General features: G+C 38.9%; 1 protein-coding gene across 1 annotated transcript in view; it reads right to left on the bottom strand.

The window, feature by feature from the left end:
- Positions 1-964: 964 nt before the first annotated feature.
- Positions 965-19178, bottom strand: part of GLRB (glycine receptor beta) — a 78096-nt gene continuing 59882 nt past the window's right edge. The window contains exons 7-10 of the mRNA XM_029077007.1: positions 14619-14759; positions 11318-11470; positions 4935-5227; positions 965-3076 (exon numbers count right to left, since the gene is read on the bottom strand). Coding sequence (XP_028932840.1) covers positions 2780-3076; positions 4935-5227; positions 11318-11470; positions 14619-14759 — 884 coding nt within the window. The 3' untranslated portion in view covers positions 965-2779. The remainder of the gene's footprint in view (positions 3077-4934; positions 5228-11317; positions 11471-14618; positions 14760-19178) is intronic.

A 19178-nucleotide genomic window follows, 5' to 3' on the forward strand; every position in this document is an offset into this window, starting at 1 on the left:
TGTTGTTTTACCTTTGGCCTCATCCTCCTCCTGCAGATTCTGTTTCAAAGAGAACTTTCCTTTCTTAATTGTAGCAGGCCAGGCTAATAATCTGTTGTCCAGATTATCTGATAATCAGATAATCTTTGTCCAAATTGTCCCTCAATATTCAGCTGTCATGACTAGCTCGTTGTGGGCAGGGAACGTGTCTGTTTATTCTTATATTGTACTCTCCCAAGTGCTTGGAACAATGCTCTGCATACAGTGGCACTGAATAAATACGACTGGGTGTTTGAGAAACTTTTCATGGCATCCTTAAAGTCTCTCCTCTGTCTACTTTCAGTCATCCACTTCAGCCAACTGTACTGCAACTGTCTGATGATCCTACTCTCATTCATTCTAAATAAATGTCCTCAGGATCTTGACAGATATATCTGGAAGGTCAAACTGACTTAGGAGTTGCCAGAGATTAGATCTATTGATGGTGGCAAATGCTTTTGTAAAATTTTAGTGTTGCCCCCTGCCATTTTTGTCTAGTATTTGATATGTCTGTTGAGCTCCGAATGCTATAAAGCTATATTGAAATTTTGGGATATTCTTTGGTCCTTAGTCAAGGATGACCAGGCTAGGGTCCTGTCAGAAAGAGAGAGCAGTCAGGTATCCCCAAACTTGCACACACTCACTTGCACAATGCAGAGATAAACATGTTAGTATTTATCAGTTTTGAAATGTGCAAAATATTTCTCAACATAATGTCATCCATTGAAAATTCATGTGAATAATTTATGGTAGGTCAAAATGTCTGCCCAATGCTAGGGTCACCTGAGATTGCTCTACAGCTACATTTTATGTCCTAATTTTCCACTCCTTATTCTGGCAACATATCTTGCAGTATGTGGTGAAATGTACCCACCCGAAGTATGCAAGCTGACTTAAATAGGGTAAGCAGTCATTAAAAAGGATACACATTTTCGCAGTGCTTGAGTGAGTCTTAGCAGAAATAACCCAATTTTTATTGCTCTGGTTACAGCCTCAGTAGGTATTCATGCATTTGATATCCAATTTTGTTCATGTGTTTGATAGAATCCCTCCTATGATGTTCATTTCTTCTCCTATCATTCACATCGCAATATTTTGCCTAGTCCAGTATGTATGCAGGGAACTTTTCATTGAGTATGTAGTAAAAAGGTTTTCTTCCAAAGAAACATTTTACAACTAGAGGGTGCTGAAGTACTATTAAAGGATTTGTTTCAAACAGTTTTGTAAACTTTTATGACCTTGAGTGCAAAACACAAAACCAAAGGGTCTCCAAAAGTATCCATATCATTGTTTGAGTCACGCATGGCAAGTTGTCGAATGAAAAATATGCCAGAGTATTGTAACGTTAGATACACGCTTACCTAGCAACTTCAAGAAAACCACTTAAGTGTGGTTTAGGAAAATATTTTACATTTATGTGGTGTGAATTATTTATGGTTCTTTAATTTTGCACTGGTATTTTGTGATCTCATGGATGAAAAATGTCCTTGGTCATATTACTGGACCTTAGTCCAGTAACTGGGAGAGGAATGAGTCTCACAGGGCCTGAGACCATGGATCTTTTGTGTTGTTGTTTTGGTGGTTTGGGGTCACTGTTTGGGGAATTGCAACTGGATGTATATTAGGAAAAGGGAGACCACTTCCTTTTACAAAGTCTCACAGCTTTGCATATTACAAACTTCTTCCTTTATCACTCTCAAAAGTGACTTATGCAGGCTTACTATTGCTTAAATATTTTACAACTAATCCCCAAATTCTCAAAACAGAGAAGCAGAAAGAGAAATTAAACTCATTGGTAAATCTCTAACTGCCATTTTTATGATAACCACATCTTCACAGAAGCTAAAATTATTTGATATTTGCAGATTTTCATTTATAAATCTACTAAAACTTTCCAGCTAGTGAATGGTGGTTGCTTACCTTCCAGAAACTAAAAGGGAGTATAGCATACGCTGGAGAAGGTACCACTCATAGGTTTAACCTGTAAAGTACAGACCAAAAACTTAGCTTTATTCCTTGAAAGGCATTCTGGTTTGGTAAACAACATATCAATATTTCAACCCTCCAATTTAAAAGTATGAGATCTTTGAAACCAGATCAAATAGGTTTTATTAAAACCTAGGATTATTTCTTAACTGCCCATTTTTTGAGTTAATTCATTGGAACCCATATAAGTATTTCAACCCACATAAGTTTTTTCCTTTCTCATATGGTGTGATGCAGCTTTTAAATGAGCTGATTTTACAAAATTAGTAATTTTCTGATATTTATTTTTTCATTGATATTTATCTTCTCCACTTACAAAGTTGAACTGATATGAATTACAATTAAAGCTTGTTCTTCAACAGTACCATCTAAAATCAAACAAGAAAAAAGATGGCTTTATCTGAAAGTTACAAGGAAGGAGCTTTGAATTACTACATATGCTAGAGCATTAACTGTAAAGAGATTTGGCGTGCATTTCAGTTTTGTTATCAGAAGAGAATTATCTGGGTTTTAATAAGTTTCTTAGTATGCAGGATCCCCTCATAGAGTCCTAGAGCAGGATGTATACGCTGTACATTTATAGACACTAGTTGTTTAGAGCACAAACATTACAGTGTCATGCGTTCATTCACAATTAAGATGCCATAGTTTCATTATAATCGCACGGCACCTAATATGCAATATATTGCTCTGAGAATGCAAATCATTTTGCTGATTGTTCTTCGTGATGGGAGCCCAGATGGGATGCAATTCTTCACAAGTGGAAAGAGATTTATCATAAATACACAGACCAGTATATGACATTAAAGAACAAGAAGCAAAAAGGAAACAATGCTCTGGCATAGAGATCAATTCGTTTTGCTGCTGATGGAATGACTGGTTTGGGAGGAGGAGGCTTCTTGTTGTTCTTTGCTTGAGATTTCCCAAGCCCATTATTAACTTCAATGGGTTTTCCATAACAGTCATAGTTTGATAATTCAAAATCTCTTGGCAAGCTTCCAACAATGCTGAAATCATTGGATCTCAGATCAGACTTAGAAGTGCAGACTTTTTTGCATCTTGTCTCACCAACCTAAGGAATTAAAAGAGACAGCATAAAATGCTTAGAACTTTTGATAGACCTAAGGTATCCCTGAGGAAAGAGACAGAATCAAAAAATTATAGGTCGTATTTTACTACATTATTTTACTAATGCTCATTTGCACTCCTAAGAACTAGAAAAGATGATAGACAAACTATCAAGTTCATTTATTGCCCTATAGTGTGTTTCTGAATAGATATTAAATGATTCTATTTCAAGGTTTCAGAGTGACAGAAAATATTTGTCCTAGACATGGCAGTGCTTGAAAGAGGTTTGGAGTTGACAGCCTCTAAACCGAGATTCTGTATTAACAGAACAGGTACTCAAAGTGCCAGACTCGATTCTGCCACTGAGGCTAAACTCTGTCGCAGGGTCACTTCCACCAAAATTGATGGATTACAGTAATCTCCTTTTGCATTCAATTTTATTACCCTATGCACTGAACCTTTATAAAAAACTGTTTTTATGTTGGGGGATGTCTATCTGCCTGTCCTCTAGGATATGGAATTGAGTCTTCACACACACACACACACACACACACACATATTCACACAGAGTCCCTGGACAGGCAACAGAAGGTAATAAGTTTTCTATAATCAACCAAAGGTGTACGGTTGAAAGAAACCTATATCCCATTACCAAACTTTGCATTTACCAGCCAGCCAGAAACATAATTTTAATTATTAAATTACTTTGTTTTGATTTATTTTAGTGTATATACTATGCATATAGTGTAGTGTTTAGTGTAGTGTACTACATGTATATATATATATATGATATACAATATCTAAAAATCTGTTAGAACTTTTCATTACACTATTATGCAGTAAGCAAACATTTCATGACAAATTCCATTATTAAAATGGACAGGCTTGTAGAAATGGTGGCGAGATTACCTCCATTTTAAGTTATTCCCCAGTATAGAAAATGCTTCCTACTCTCAGGAGACCAATGCATTTTTTAAAGCCTGAGAGTAGGATTCTCCAAGTACCTAAGCTTCTGAATTAATTATACTTGGAAGATATACTGCAATTACTCTAGTAAAACTAAGGCTTCCATTTAGTTGCTGAAATAATAATAATTGTGGTATATGTTAAGCACTTACTATGCGTCAATCAATGGTATTTTCTGAGTGCTTGATGTGTGTAGGACACCGAACTAAATGCTTGGGAAAGTATAATATGCAGAGTTGGCAGACAGGATCTCTACCCACAAGGAGCTTACAGTCTAAAGGGCGAGACAGACATTGAAACGAATTACTGATAGATGAACAAAGTGTGGGGTAGGGTTGTAGTAGGAGACCATTTTGATATTCTACAAACTGTATTTTGCAATTTGCTTCCATAAAATGCCATTAAGTATGTGCAATTTCATAAGGATGATTGAAGCAACATGGCCCCTAGTGGATACAGCATGGGCCTGGGTGTCAGGAGAATCTAGGTTCTGATCCCGGCTCTGCTACTTGTCTACCGTGTGACCTTGGACAAGTCATTTCACTTCTCTATGCCTCAGTTACCTCACCTGTAAAATGGGGATTAAGACTGTGAACCTCATTTGGGACATGGATTGTGTCCAACCTGAATATCTTCTATCTACCCCAGCGTTTAGTAAAATCCCTGGTATATAGTAAGCACTCAACAAATACCATTAAACAAATATTGGCTTTCTGAAACACAATAACATAGCAGGTTATACAGTTCAAAATGCCTCTAAATTTGCTGCTGGTTATCTTTTTACCCTGAGAAACAAACAAGAAAACCCATGTAAACAAAACTGTCTCCAACACATTGCCACCAATTGTTTCTGACATACCAATGAGCAAGGCGAAGCTGGATTAGTTCATTCTTACCTGCAAAGTACTGATGTGCACAGGGGTCCCTGTACCATTTACAGTGTTCTTCTTAGCTGCATTTCCACCTTTCCCTTCTGCTTGTTCTGCCTTGGCAATTTTTGCTTTCTCAGCCTCAATTCTTTTTGGGTTATTCAACATCACCTGAACCACTGCATATTCTACCAGTGATGCAAACCCAAAAAGCAGACAAGCAATGAGCCAAACATCAAGAGCCTTCACATAAGATACTTTAGGCAGTTCAGCTGCCAGTGTGGTACATTCAGATGCCAAGCTGAGAACTGAGAAGATGCCTGTAGGGACAAATAGAAAATCCTGTGTAAATGGAAATTTTATTGTAACCCTTCAATAACTAATTTGAGAAACTTCCACTGAGCCTGAAAAGACTTAAGATGCCTCAGTAACGAACAAGCTTCAAGAAGCTAATTAATATTGTTTCCTATCACAAGAACTATCTTTTTTTGACTGGAAACATTGCATTTGTACAGTCTTATGCTGTCTTTTAAATGTTTAATTCATCCCCAAAATGCATTTAAAGTGTAGCTTGGTGGTAAAAATCTGGTCAGCTCTGGAATAAAGGCATAAAGATTTTAAAACATATTTTATTATTGCCTTCAAACCTTTGGGAAAAGCTAGGGATATTCAGTTATAGCTATCAAATGATTGTCCAGCTCATGCTATGCCAATTCTGGTTAAAGGCTATATTCTCTGCCTGAGTCAAAAGAGAAATTAACTAACCAGAACATCAGAAAACTATTTTCTGGATTAGTCTGTAGCAGACAGAATAATTTTAATTGTATTGGAAAAGAGAACATACCCTAATGTTACAGGGAAAAAAAAGGGCTGGCCAAGACCTTTCGGGAGAAAAAACACAATTCTACTGCAGTAAAAGCTAACTAGGCAAAGAAGACTGGCAAATTGAACATCTTTTGAAATAATCAAATCAGTAATTCTAAAATGCTAGCGGAAGTCTCTCTGCTTTGAGCCCTGCTTTGAATGGTATCCTACTGGCATACAGGATGACTAGATCATATCCTCCCAGGGAACTGGTGCCACTTTGATACCAAAGTCAGGAGACAGTATCATGAAGCTTTTGGTTCTCCCTTCTCTACTTCCAAGATAAAAAGTCCTGCATTCCCTGCAGGGTATCCTCTCCATTACCTGGGAGAAAAAAAAAGCCACTTCGCTATGCTGATTGTACAGTTGTCATAGCCAGTCTTGGATTCTCAGCTTTTATATAATAGAAATCTAGTCTATCAATTACTCAGTGGTATTTATTGAGTGTTTACTGTGTGCAGAGCACAGTACTACACACTTGGGAGAGTACAATACACTACTACAGTTGGTAGACACGATCCCTGCCCACATATAGCACAAACACCTATAAGTAAATATTTCTCTATCGACCTATTACTGGGTCTTCAATTCCATGTTATAAAGCTATTACTTTCCCCTTTACCATCTTTTGTCATCTTTGTAATATAATAATGTATTTGTTAAGCGCTTACTATGTGCAGAGCACTGTTCTAAGGGCTGGGGTAGATACAGGGTAATCAGATCATCCCACATGAGGCTCACAGTTAATCCCCATTTTACAGATGAGGTAACTGAGGCACAGAGAAGTTAAGTGCCTTGCCCACAGTCACACAGCTGACAAGTGGCAGAGCCAGGTTTCGAACCCATGACCTCTGACTCCCAAGCCCGACTCTTTCCACTGAGCCACGCTGCTTCCCCTAATATACATATACATATTACATTTATATGTAATATACATATACATTTTATTTATAAAATACATTTTATGATAATATACATTTTATCATCATAGTAGTATGCCTAAAACACACAATATATTTCTTTTGATGTTAAAAATTTAAGAAGGAACTTGCCTTTGGAAGGAAAAGATGAAAATAAAACGAACCCTTTTATGGCCAGAGTATGGCACATCTTCTCCAAAAGGCCCTTCCTGACTAAGCCCGGCTCGGCCACTTGTCTGCTGTGTGACTTTGGGCAAGTCACTTAACTTCTCTGTGCCTCAGTTCCCTCATCTGTAAAATGGGGATTAAGACTGTGAGCCCCACGTGGGACAACCTGATTCCCCTGTGTCTACCCCAGCGCTTAGAACAGTGCTCGGCACATAGTAAGCGCTTAACAAATACCAACATTATTAAGCCCTCATTTCTTCTTTTCCCATTCGCTTTGGCGTCACTCTGATTTGCTCCTTTTATTCCTCAGCCCCTCAGCACTTATGCATATATCTGTAATTAATTTATTTTTATTAATGTCTGTCTCTCCCTCTAGACTGTGAGCTCATTGGGAGTAGGGACTGTGACTACCAACTCTGTTAATTACACTCTCCCAAGCGCTTAGTACAGTGCACAGTAAGTGCTCAATAAATACAATTGGTTGATTGATTGATAAGTCCTGCTTCTCAGGGGCTCCAGTGATTTGAGGCTGGAGGTTATAGCAAGATCATCTTGGACACTACTCTTGCTGTATGGCAGGGGCTGTTTCAACTCTTTGGTAAAGTCAGAGCCAATGTGTTTCCACTTGATATAAGGAAGGTCTTGCTATATAGCCCAACTTTGTTATTTTGAGGTTTCATCCAAGAATGGTATTCCAAATAGGATGGAAAAGAGTCAACTATGAAATATGTGGAGGATGTAAATTAAGTTCTGAGAAATATGTAGACTGGCTATGCTGAGAAAATAACCTTGAAAAAGATAAAATGGCATAGAATGTTCATTCATTCATTCAGTAGTATTTATTGAGTGCTTACTATGTGCAGAGCACTGTACTAAGCGCTTGGAATGTACAATTAGGCAACAGATATCCTAGCATTTTTGTTCAGGCTTCCCAGCAGTAGCCGAAGGAACCCATACATTCATGTGAGGATGCAATCTCTGCGGTCCAAATGGTGGAGACCTTGCTGTGGTGTGAAAGAAAAGAAGCAGGCAACTGCTGCAGACAATAACTGTATTGGTCCCGAATGTGAAGTGAATTGGTGATGCCCATTTCACTGCTGGTAACTGATCAGTTAGCCTCGGCTACTGGCTACAGGTTGACATCCCACCCAAAGGAAAAGGTGAAGTGAGTTTAATTCTACTCATATCGACAAGTACCTTTCTGAAAATATAAATATGAGTGAAGTCACTTCTTCATTCCAGACTGCCAACGTCGACTTGATCCAAGATAACTAATCAACACTGGCCTTAATTTAGAGCTCCCTGTCCAGGTCAACCCAGTAACTGCAAATGGTTCTTGAGCAATTTTACACAAGCTTTATACAGGTCTCACTCTCTCTCATCTGGGGAAGAAAGCCACAGTTTGGGACTAAACTGAGAATGCTTTGGATTCTGGCTGAGTGAAAAGAATTAAAAAAAGCCTCAGCATAGGAGGCTAAAATGTTGGAACCAGAGACTACTGGAAAAATATAGACGTGTTAAGCTCTTTTGTTCTTTTATAGTGGTTTACATTTTTGGTAAAAAAAAAAGTAAACTAGAAATATTAAAGCATTAAAGTTATAAAGAAATGTAACCAATACCCTTAAGGACATTCAAATTTAATTGAGGCAGCAGGCTCAAGTTTCAGTTCCATTGTAAGCTATTTTATGTTGTTTGTCAAAGAATATCCTGTTGGTGTTTTTCCCAGCATCTTTCTCCTCCTTGTAAAATGGACTGAAGTTCATGGTTTGAATTTAAATAACCATTTATAATTGTTTCAAAAATTATGTGTTTGTTTGAACAAGGGTTTATTTGCCTTTGTGTTCTAGTATCAAGATGCATCATTAAAGTGTTAATAGAGATTTTTAAAAGGAAGTCAAATGAAGCAAAAAAATGCTCTAAAAAGGTAGGAAAATAATGCAAAAGCTTGGATGAGAGAAAAAGTCAATGTCTACATTTTACTAAAAGGCAATACACCTTCATTTTAACTATTGGTTTACTGGCCTTTGGCTCACTGGTTTTACTTCATTTGGTTCACTGACCTTTACAAAATTCTGAAATTTTGAATTCAGAGTTCCAGAGTTCCAGAGAAGAAGGGAAATATTTCAAGGTTCAATACAATTTACAGGATTATGAAAAGCTACCCACCCTGAGATTGAATAGAAGAAAATACAGCCATTCTGGTTAACAGCTAGTATCACATATAAATGAGAAAAAAATTAATTTGCTATTGTTTTAATAAGATGTTCATCCCCTTGATTCTATTTATTGTTATTGTTTCTGTCTGTCTCCCCCGATTAGACTGTAAGCCCATCAAAGGGCAGGGACTGTATCTGTTACCGATTTGTACATTCCAAATGCTTAATACAGTGCTCTGCACATAGTAAGCGCTCAATAAATACTATTGAATGAATGAATGAATAAGAAGCCATATTCACCCACTGTGGAGAAAGCCAGGCCCATTTAGAAATGGCAGAACTCTATGTGAAAGGGTATTAATTTGTAAATCCTTGCTTCTGTGATAAAATGTTAATGGTCTGAGCTAATTTAGCTTCCCAAAGTACCCTAACAATCCCAGAAAATGACTCAGGCACTGGGAAAAGCTGTTTTGAGAAGTATCAGGAGACAAAACAGGGGGAAAAAAAAGCCCACAAACTAAAGTTTGTTCCCTTCAGGGAGGGCATGGACCCTAGCTCTGTGGACCTTTTTCCCGTCACTTTTCACACTGGGACACAGCAGGCTAGGAGGAGCAGTGGGGAATTTAGGGAATGCTTGGCCTTGTAGTTCCAACTTTTTTATGATATTCATTAAGCGCTTACTGTGTTTTATGATGTTTGTTAAGCCCAGCCGAAATGCCAGGCACTGTACTAAATCCCGGACTAAACACTTTCAGATAGGCCCGGATGGAAGGTGAAGCGGTCCGGAATGGTACGCCACGGAAACTGCCACCTTCCTTCCTGTCATTGAGGGCTGCTGCTCCTGACAAAACCTTGCCGTCTCCCCAGCTCTCCTCCCTCACCATCAAAGAAACTCTATCCCTTGCCTTGCACCACACTTGCAGGAAAGGAAAAACCACCACATGCAGCACGAGACAGACACAAAACTTCAGGAAGACCGCTGGCTGCTGAGGCAGTTGCTAAGGCTAAAGTGTGCCTTGGTCTCTGAGCCATGAGGAGACTGAAATTTTTCTCATCTCGCCATAGCAACCTTGCGTTTTACACTGTTATAGGATTTTACTGTTGCGCCATCCCTGATGTGTCTGTCTCCAGTACCTTCCCTGGATATTTTTGGACTGTTAGCTCCCGAGGATCAAGGAACCATGTCTAATTCCAACCTGTGTATTCCTTCCCAGCTTTTAATACAGAATTCTGAACACTCTGCTAAATAGATATTATAACTACTGTTACAGTGTGGATGCTCTGGTCTGAATCAAAGTGGATGCTTTTTTATAATTTGCTTCAGAAAGAGGGCACTCGGCCCCATTGAGGTGCTGGCCCGGGCTGTGACATGCCAGATGGCCAGTTGGCTAGCAGAGGCACTGCCCGATTCCTTAGCAGGCCAACTGGTGGGATGGTGGGGCGGAGCTCGGGGCGAGTGAGCATTGCTGGTGGTTATGGACTGGAGTCTGGTGGGAGGTAAGGTTATTTAAGGGTATAATACATACACACCTACTCTCCATCACTTCCACTGCTAATCTGGCTCTCAGCCACTGCCACAGCCTCACCCACCCAGCCGCTCAGGTACCCAACCCATCGTCTCCCAACCATACCACCCCAAATCATGCTCTGACTGAGGTGGAGCCAACAACAGCCTTTCACACTCTCTTCTCTCCTCCTCCCTCCCACCTCCGCTGATAGGGTACTCTCCAATCCAGGGAGGGGGTGTTGTAGAGCTCTCTGAGGAGACGGGGAATAGATGAGTAGGAGGAAGAAGAGGGAGCAGCCCTGAGATCCAGGCTGGCACTCGGGCCCCGGTCAAGCCTTGGTCACCTGGAGGCTGACCAGGTTGAAAGAGGCTAAAAGTGCAGCCCCGCCTCCTCCACTGGAAGCTGGAGGAGAGGAGGTGGAGTGAGTCAAAGGGGGCATGCGTGTGCACCAGTGTTCACTGTTCGCACCAGTGAAAGGCTGTGATGCCCAGACTCTGCGTTCAATGCCCCCACCTTCATTTTATTTTATTTTTTCCCCAGTGTAAATCCATCAGAGCCATTGATGACACCACATTACTCTGTATGCTCTGCGTAATGTGTGACATCAGGTATATTCCATTAAGAACTTTTCTTTACTTCCACGCCTGAATATTCCTAGCAATCTAGTTCAACTTTCAATCCCAGATGAAGTGGGAAGAAATGACATCACTTACATTCAATCTGTGTGTTTTTGGTACACTGAAAGACATGTGCACCGGAATACGACTACAAAGCGGAAACATGCGATACATTACCTAGGGGCACTCTGGCTGCACTTGCATCTGGGTTGATCCAAAATGAAAGCCACGACAGTACAACAATGAGCAGAGTAGGAGCATACACACCCATCATGTAAAATCCAACCTGTCTTCTTAAAGTGAAGATTACTTCTACACATGTGTAATAGCCTTAGGGAAAGAAACATATATTGTCCTGAATTTCTTCCAAAACATACTTTGAGATGCTATTATCACCATGACTATAATTAAAACATTTAATGAGTGCTTAGAATATTACAAAAGTACTCTCCTGGAAGGAATGACCTACTAATTGTACATCATTACTTATTTGAACTATCCAAATGGGTCAGTGAATATTTTCCTTATAATATTTTAAGCTTTATGTAACACAGGTTGATGTAATTTAACTGGGAGACAGAGAAGTCGAGGACAGGCTGCCTCTTTCAACCTGACCTTCCAGGACTTCATTTTGACATTGAAAAGCAGACACCACATGCTGCTTCAATATATCAATGTCAAAAGTTACATGTCTTTCTTCAGAGAATCTGCAACAGACTGGATCTTTTCATTCCCAGTGGGTTCTCCTCAGGACAGATGACTAAAAATAGTGAAATAAAGAGTAATAAATCAAAAGAGAAATGGGACTAAAAAAAGAAAAAACTGTTGTGTTGTGTGCCATAGAAAAGTGCGTGGATAGAGTCACAAGAAGAAAAACCCAACCTCAGGAACCCAGTCTGCGCAATTGGGCAGGAGGAATATGAGTTTGCAAAGTATTGAACATAGCCCGGAAGTTAGTAAAAAATAGACTTTTTAAAAATCAATGGAGCAGTGTAAGAGGCAAAGAGAAAAAGTGAAGGGCCTTTATTTAAAGGTGTCTTCTGGAAGACCCATACCAAATTTGTCCTACTTTTGAGTGGATTGGTTTGTTTTTATTAATGAGACAAATATAAGCAAGTGCCTGAGATCATTTAGGTGAGAAAGGCACCAACAAGATTAGACTCCCTGGCAATTAAATAATTCTTCCTCCTGCATTGTGACTGTATAAAAAGCATTAGGATAGCTTCACAATGAGAAGAGTTATCAGAGACAATAAAAGTAGCAACCCGAGAAAATGTTAATTATGGCATTAATTATGGCATACTAGCCAAATTTTTATTACATTTCTCAGTTATATATTTCCTGGATTCTTCCTTTCTGATCAGATATCTAAGATCTTTAGCTACACAGTGACTGAGGCAGAATTGATAATATTAAGAAAACAGAAAGAACATCTTGTCACACCTCAACTTTGACTTATAAATACCTTGAGATCAGGGTTCCTGCAATTTTGTTTCTGCATATCTCCCTCACTAAAAATACCTGGAAATCTTTCAAAAGGAGAAAGCAGAAATTCTATCTCTTAACTGTTTTATTGTTCATGCATGACAGAAAATAAACACTAGTACTTGAAAGCAAAAAACAGAAAGAGCTCCAACTTTAAAAATTGAATTCTGTGTAGAATTCAATATAACCAGACTAACTACAGAGTAGTGAGGTATGCTACAGCTTCATGAATTTAAACCGTAAACATTTTGAGGGCAGGGACTTTGTTTCACTCTTATTTTCCTCCCCCAAAGGCTTAATATGGTGCTCTATATTCATAGCAGGCACTCAAAAGCTAATATTCATGATGTTGTGTTTCATTTAGTAAATGAGTGCTATAAATGAAAGTGTTATAATGAAGAAATTACATAAACTGACTTTCACAGAAAGAAAATCAGTGTACAAGATCAGTGTAACCCCAAGAAACACCCTTAGGCAAAATTTCTTGGCTTAAAGATACATAGGTGCCAGGGACAATACTTTTAACTTACTTTGTAGAGCAACCAAAATGACACTTTGTGCATAGAGTGCTTAATGAATCATTTTTGATGATGGTGATGATAATGATGATTGTGATGATGATAATGATGATGATGACCACGATGACATCTTTGACTGAAATGTTATTCCTGTACTAAATAAAATAATATAGATTCAATGTTAAAAATATGAGATCAGAAGAAATTATTTTTGACTTGAAGCTTTTTAGAGAATGAAACCTGGAGGACAAATAACCAACTGATATTGAATAGCTGTCACATATCTCTAGAACAATGTTCACGTTTAGAAACCTGCTTTCAAAATTGTCTCTGGGTATCAATATGATGTATTTTTTATTCATCTGGAAGGAGGACTAGAAGGAGTATGATCAGAAGCAGAAAGAGAAAATATTAGGGAAAATAGTGAAAATCATGTAGGGAAGGAGAAAAATAAGGATTTGAAATGCTAGGCTAAGAAGCAGTGATAGATAAAATACCGCAATAAATAATTTTGATCAATTGAAATGTAAGCTTCCAATATCTAATGTTATTCCAGGGTCTTAAAATTCTTTCAAGTGCTTGTAGTGATTCTTTTAACATTTCTAGTATATAATAATTAAAAAGCCAAGTTAATTATGAAAGAATAAAGCAATAACCAACAATTACGCATATCCCAAATTTATTTTAGAGAGACAAACAGTTCATTTATTTTAGGTCCATAAAATAACATAAGAAGGACCTCAAAGACTGGTAGCCATTAGCAGTTCAATAGCTGAAAGTAATCCTATTACAAGAGTATTGACACAGGAGTACTGTGCTTCCATTTATGCAAAAGTTTAATTTAACGTAATGAATGAGGTCAATTTGTTCCGTTGATCAGATTTAGGTACCCTAGGACATCGGCCTGGAGCCTTGAAAAAAGGAGTATTTACTGAAACCGATTATGGTTCTCTAATCCTTCTTTCCTCTCACCACTGTCCCGTACCTCCACAATGGTTCGGGCACCAGGGTGGATCAGCCCCTAAGCAGGAGCTGCTAAAGAATAAATAAATGCTTGTGCTGGACATTATCTCGTCACCACATCCACTTACAGTAACGTCTGCTACCAAGTGAGGTCCTCTGGGGTGAAATATTTTTCTACTGCAGGCATGAAAAAGTATGGACTATTAAAAAAAAATTAAAAACCTCGAATAAACTGTCGGTGGCATTGTCGTTGCATAAGAAAAATTCAAAAAATGAATATGACTGTTACAAATATATGTCACAAAAAAACCTTTCCAGATAGTTAAATACCTGAGAGCACTGCCCACTTTCAGAAGGACAGATTTGAGAAGAGAACTTCTGCCAACTTTAGTCTTAGTTTGGCTCCCTTTTTTGCACCCCACCCAATTATACTAATAATTCTAATATTTAACATTATTAAAGAATGTAGTTTGTAGGTTCATTTTTTAACACTACAATATTATGCTACTTACCAGTGCCTTTGTAGTACTTGGTACAGTTACCATATTCAATATCTTCCTTTTTAATATCAAACTGAGGCAAAGCAATTTTCTCTAACTGGACGGGATCTCCTGACTGCCAGATAAATCGTAAATCATCAGTTGTATAGCCAACTTTATGAACAAAACAAAAAGAATCAAAAAGTTAGTTTTAACCACAGAAAGAAGAGAGTTAGAAAAGTATGCATGCAACATATGCCATTCTCTTTTCTAATTCTTATATGCAAATTAATTTTCCAAGATAAAATTATTATTGATTAATCTAGTTTTATTGCAGTCAATACAGTCCAGCTCACACAGTAGGTGCTATTAATTGATAAAGTACTCTGCTCACAGTAGGGACTGTTAGTAGATTGATATACTATAGTTCTGCTTCTGTTTTTCAGGGTCAGTTTCCTCAAACATTTTCCTGACATTTAGGTGGGTCTTTAATTAAGCCCCTCTAACACTAATAATAATAATGTTGGTATTTGTTAAGCGCTTACTATGTGCAGAGCATTGTTCTAAGCGCTGGGGTAGATACTGGGTCATCAGTTTGTCCCACGTGAGGCTCACAATCTTAATCCCCATTTTACAGATGAGGTAACTGAGGCACAGAGAAGTTAAGTGACTTGCCCACAGTCACACAGCTGACAAGCGGCGGAGCCGGGATTTGAACCCATGACCTCTGACTCCCAAGCCCGGGCTCTTTCCACTGAGCCACGCTGCTTCTCTAGGCTAGTTCAGAACTACAATAACATTCTAACAGTGACAGCTGAAATGGAGGATGTGCAATCAATCAAAAATAAAGAAATTCAGTGTCATGTTACAGAAAATACAGGGATTTTTTTAAAAAAACCCTTATATGTATTGCTTGTAATGGAGAATTAAGAGATGATTTACTCAAAGTTACAACAGTTCTGAAACTTAAACCTTCCTATTTATGAGTTCTTATTCATTAATTTCCTAGTGGCAAGAGCACAGACTTTGGAATCAGAGGATGTGGGTTCTAATGCCAGAGCCACCATTTGTCTGCTGTGTGACCTTGGGCAAGTCACTTAACTTCTCTGTGCCCCAGTTACCTCATCTATAAATTGAGGATTAAGACTGTGGGCCCATGTGGAACAGGGACTGTGTCCAACCTGATTACCTTGTATCGACTGCAGCGCTTAGAACAGTGCTTGGCACATAGCAAATGATTAACAAATAACATAATTATTATTATTAAGAGATGAGAGAACTGCATGTTTTACTTGAGAAAAAAATATATTAACACTCAAATATACAAAATCCTTATATTTAAATCTACAAAGCATTCAAACCCCTAGGGAAAATCGAAATCTTTTCTAGATTTTCCCAATGAATCTTTATCAGAGACTAATTCAGAAATTCAATTACATTGCATTAATATTTGGTGGGATAGCTGTGTGATGACAACAATGGAATTACTATGACTAGAAAAATGTGGAGTGAGATTATCATATTACCAGTGGTGAGAATGATTGGTAATAATTCTGATGGTGAAGAGAGTGTTGGCATCTCGGTGTCATCCTTGACTCGTCTCTCTCGTTCACCCCACATCCTATCCGTTACCGAGACCTGCCGGTTTCACCTTTACAATATAGCCAAGATCCGCCCTTTCCTCTCCACCCAAACGGCTACCTTACTGCTACGGGCTCTCGTTATATCCCGGCTAGACTACTCTGTCAGCCTTCTCTCTGACCTCCCTTCCTCCTCTCTCGCCCCGCTCCGGTCTATTCTTCACTCCGCTGCCCGGCTCATCTTCCTGAAGAAACGCTCTGGGCATGTCACTCCCCTTCTTAAACACCTCTCGTGGTTGCTTATCGACCTCTGCTCCAAACAAAAACTCCTCACTCTAGGCTTCGAGGCTCTCCATCACCTTGCCCCTTCCTACCTCTCCTCCCTTCTCTCTTTCTACCGCCCACCCCGCACGCTCCGCTCCTCTGCCGCCCACCTCCTCACCGCCCCTCGGTCTCGCCTATCCCGCCGTCGACCCCTGGGCCACGTCCTCCCGCGGTCCTGGAACGCCCTCCCTCCTCACCTCCGCCAAACTGATTCTCTTCCCCTCTTCAAAACCCTACTTAAAAGTCACCTCCTCCAAGAGGCCTTCCCAGACTGAGCTCCTCTTCTCCCTCTACTCCCTCTACCGCCCCCCTTCACCTCTCTGCAGCTTAACCCTCTTTTCCCCCCATCTCCCTCTTCTCTTCCCCCTCTACCTTCCCATCCCCTCAGCACTGTACTCGTCTGCTCAACTGTATATATTTTCATCACCCTATTTATTTTGTTAATGAAATGTACATCGCCTTGATTCTATTTAGTTGCCATTGTTTTTACGAGATGTTCTTCCCCTCGACTCTATTCATTGCCATTGTTCTTGTCTGTCTCCCCCGATTAGACTGTAAGCCCGTCAAACAGCAGGGACTGTCTCTATCTGTTGCCGACTTGTTCATTCCAAGCGCTTAGTACAGTGCTCTGCACTTAGTAAGTGCTCAATAAATACTATTGAATGAATGAATGAACAAAAGGAAGGCAACACAGAGTTGAGAGTTTTCTGTTCTATTGCAGATAAGGGTAGTAAGTCATATATGTATGTATGTATGTATATCCATATATATAGAGAGATATATATAGATATATATATGACAGGTATTCCAGAGGAGTAAGATTGAGAAATATTTCTTTCAATGCTAAGAATGCCCAATAATCGGTTTAGGGGCTATGTCTTTTAAATATTTCTTTTGTGGCTCATCAATATATATGGATATATACATACAAAATAAATTCAGTGTCATGTTAGAGATGATTCAAGGGATTGTTTTTTAAAAAAAGTACATATATTGCTTGTAATGGAGAATTAAGAGATGATTTACTGAAAGTTACAACAGTTCTGAAACTTGAACCTCCCTATTTATGAGTTCTTATTCATTAATTACCTAGTGGCAAGAGCACGGACTCTTATATATAACCAGAATCCAACAGAACAACACTAACAAATGTTTTATGCATAAGGATAAGAGGGTAAAGGAGTCATTAATGAATGACTTTTTGTCACAGTTGGGTTTCTTGCAGAAGACGGACATTGGTTCTAGAGCAATAGAAAATTGTTGCCAGTGTGACAGAACACAAAATGATTGAAACAAATGAGTGAGGTGATAAATAAGGGAATGAAGCCATGATAACCTGGGTGCTTTCATGACTGGAAGCTACTTTGGAATAGGGCAGCAGATTCTTGTCAAAAATGATGAAAAAGGGCAAGTTGGAGAAATTAGGGCACAAAGCTTTATGAGATATCACTTTGGAAAACAAAGAATTGCCTATACTTGGCCGACCATGGGAACTCGTCCAAGTGGGTATGATAAGAGATGAAATGGCTAGTCCTGGGGTCCTTACCCAAACTACTGACACTGTTACTTTCATCATTCTCAAGCGGTTGCTCGCTTAAAAATGGAAGAAATACTGCACATGCATGGTGAAGGCCAAGATGACATAGTTAAGAACAGGTATCCCAGAGGAGTAAGATTGAGAAATATTATTTCCTTCAGTGCTAAGAGTGCCCAATAATCGGTTTAGGGGCTATGTCTTTTAAATATTTCTTTTGTGGCTCATCATCAGAGACAAATAATACATGTTCAAAAAAAACCCTAATTTGAAAAGTAAGATCCCCCACAAATCTATGACCCTGTTATAATGAGTGAATTGGTCTCAGTACAAATTTTGTATTTTAATTAACCTTTAGGGACATTAGATAAATACATAAGCACAATAAAAAGCCGATTTTGGTAGCAGTAGATTCTGATCTCTACTGAGTGCTAACAGGCATCTTCAAATTTCAATGCCTACCCATTCCATACAGCAAGCGCCTAACTCTAGTCCGTATACTCTTCTCCTGTCCTTTACCTTATTATCCAAAGTATTTACTGAAGTGTTCAGTCATCTGTAATTTATTATATCTGTAATTCATTTATTTGTGTGTATACACACACACACACACACACACACATATGTGTGTGTAATATATGTGTAATTTATTTATTTATATTAATGTCTGTCTCCCCCTCTAGACTGTAAGCTCGTTGTGGGCAAGAAATCTATTTATTGTTACATCGTACTCTCCCAAGCACTTATATAGTACTTTGCACACAGTAAGTGCTCAATAAATACTATTGGACACCATAATTGCTCAATAAACACCACTGATTGATTGATTGATTGATTACACAAAGCGTGACTAAGTGGAAAGAGCATGGGCTTAGGAGTCAGAGGTCGTGGGTTCTAATCCTGGCTCTACCACTTGTCGGCTGTCTGACTTTGGGCAAGTCACTTCACTTCTCTGTGCCTCAGTTACCTCATCTGTAAAATGGGGATTAAGACGATGAGCCCCAAGAGGGACAACCTGATTACCCTGTATCTACCTCCGTGCTTAGAACAGTGCTTGGCACATAGTAAGCGCTTAACAAATACCATTATTATAATTATTATTATTATAAACCATAAGATCCAGCCCAGGCACTCTAAGGTTGCCATTTCAGGTTG

This window comes from Ornithorhynchus anatinus, chromosome 12 (genome assembly GCF_004115215.2).
Source record: "Ornithorhynchus anatinus isolate Pmale09 chromosome 12, mOrnAna1.pri.v4, whole genome shotgun sequence".
Classification (NCBI taxonomy): Eukaryota; Metazoa; Chordata; class Mammalia; order Monotremata; family Ornithorhynchidae; genus Ornithorhynchus; species Ornithorhynchus anatinus.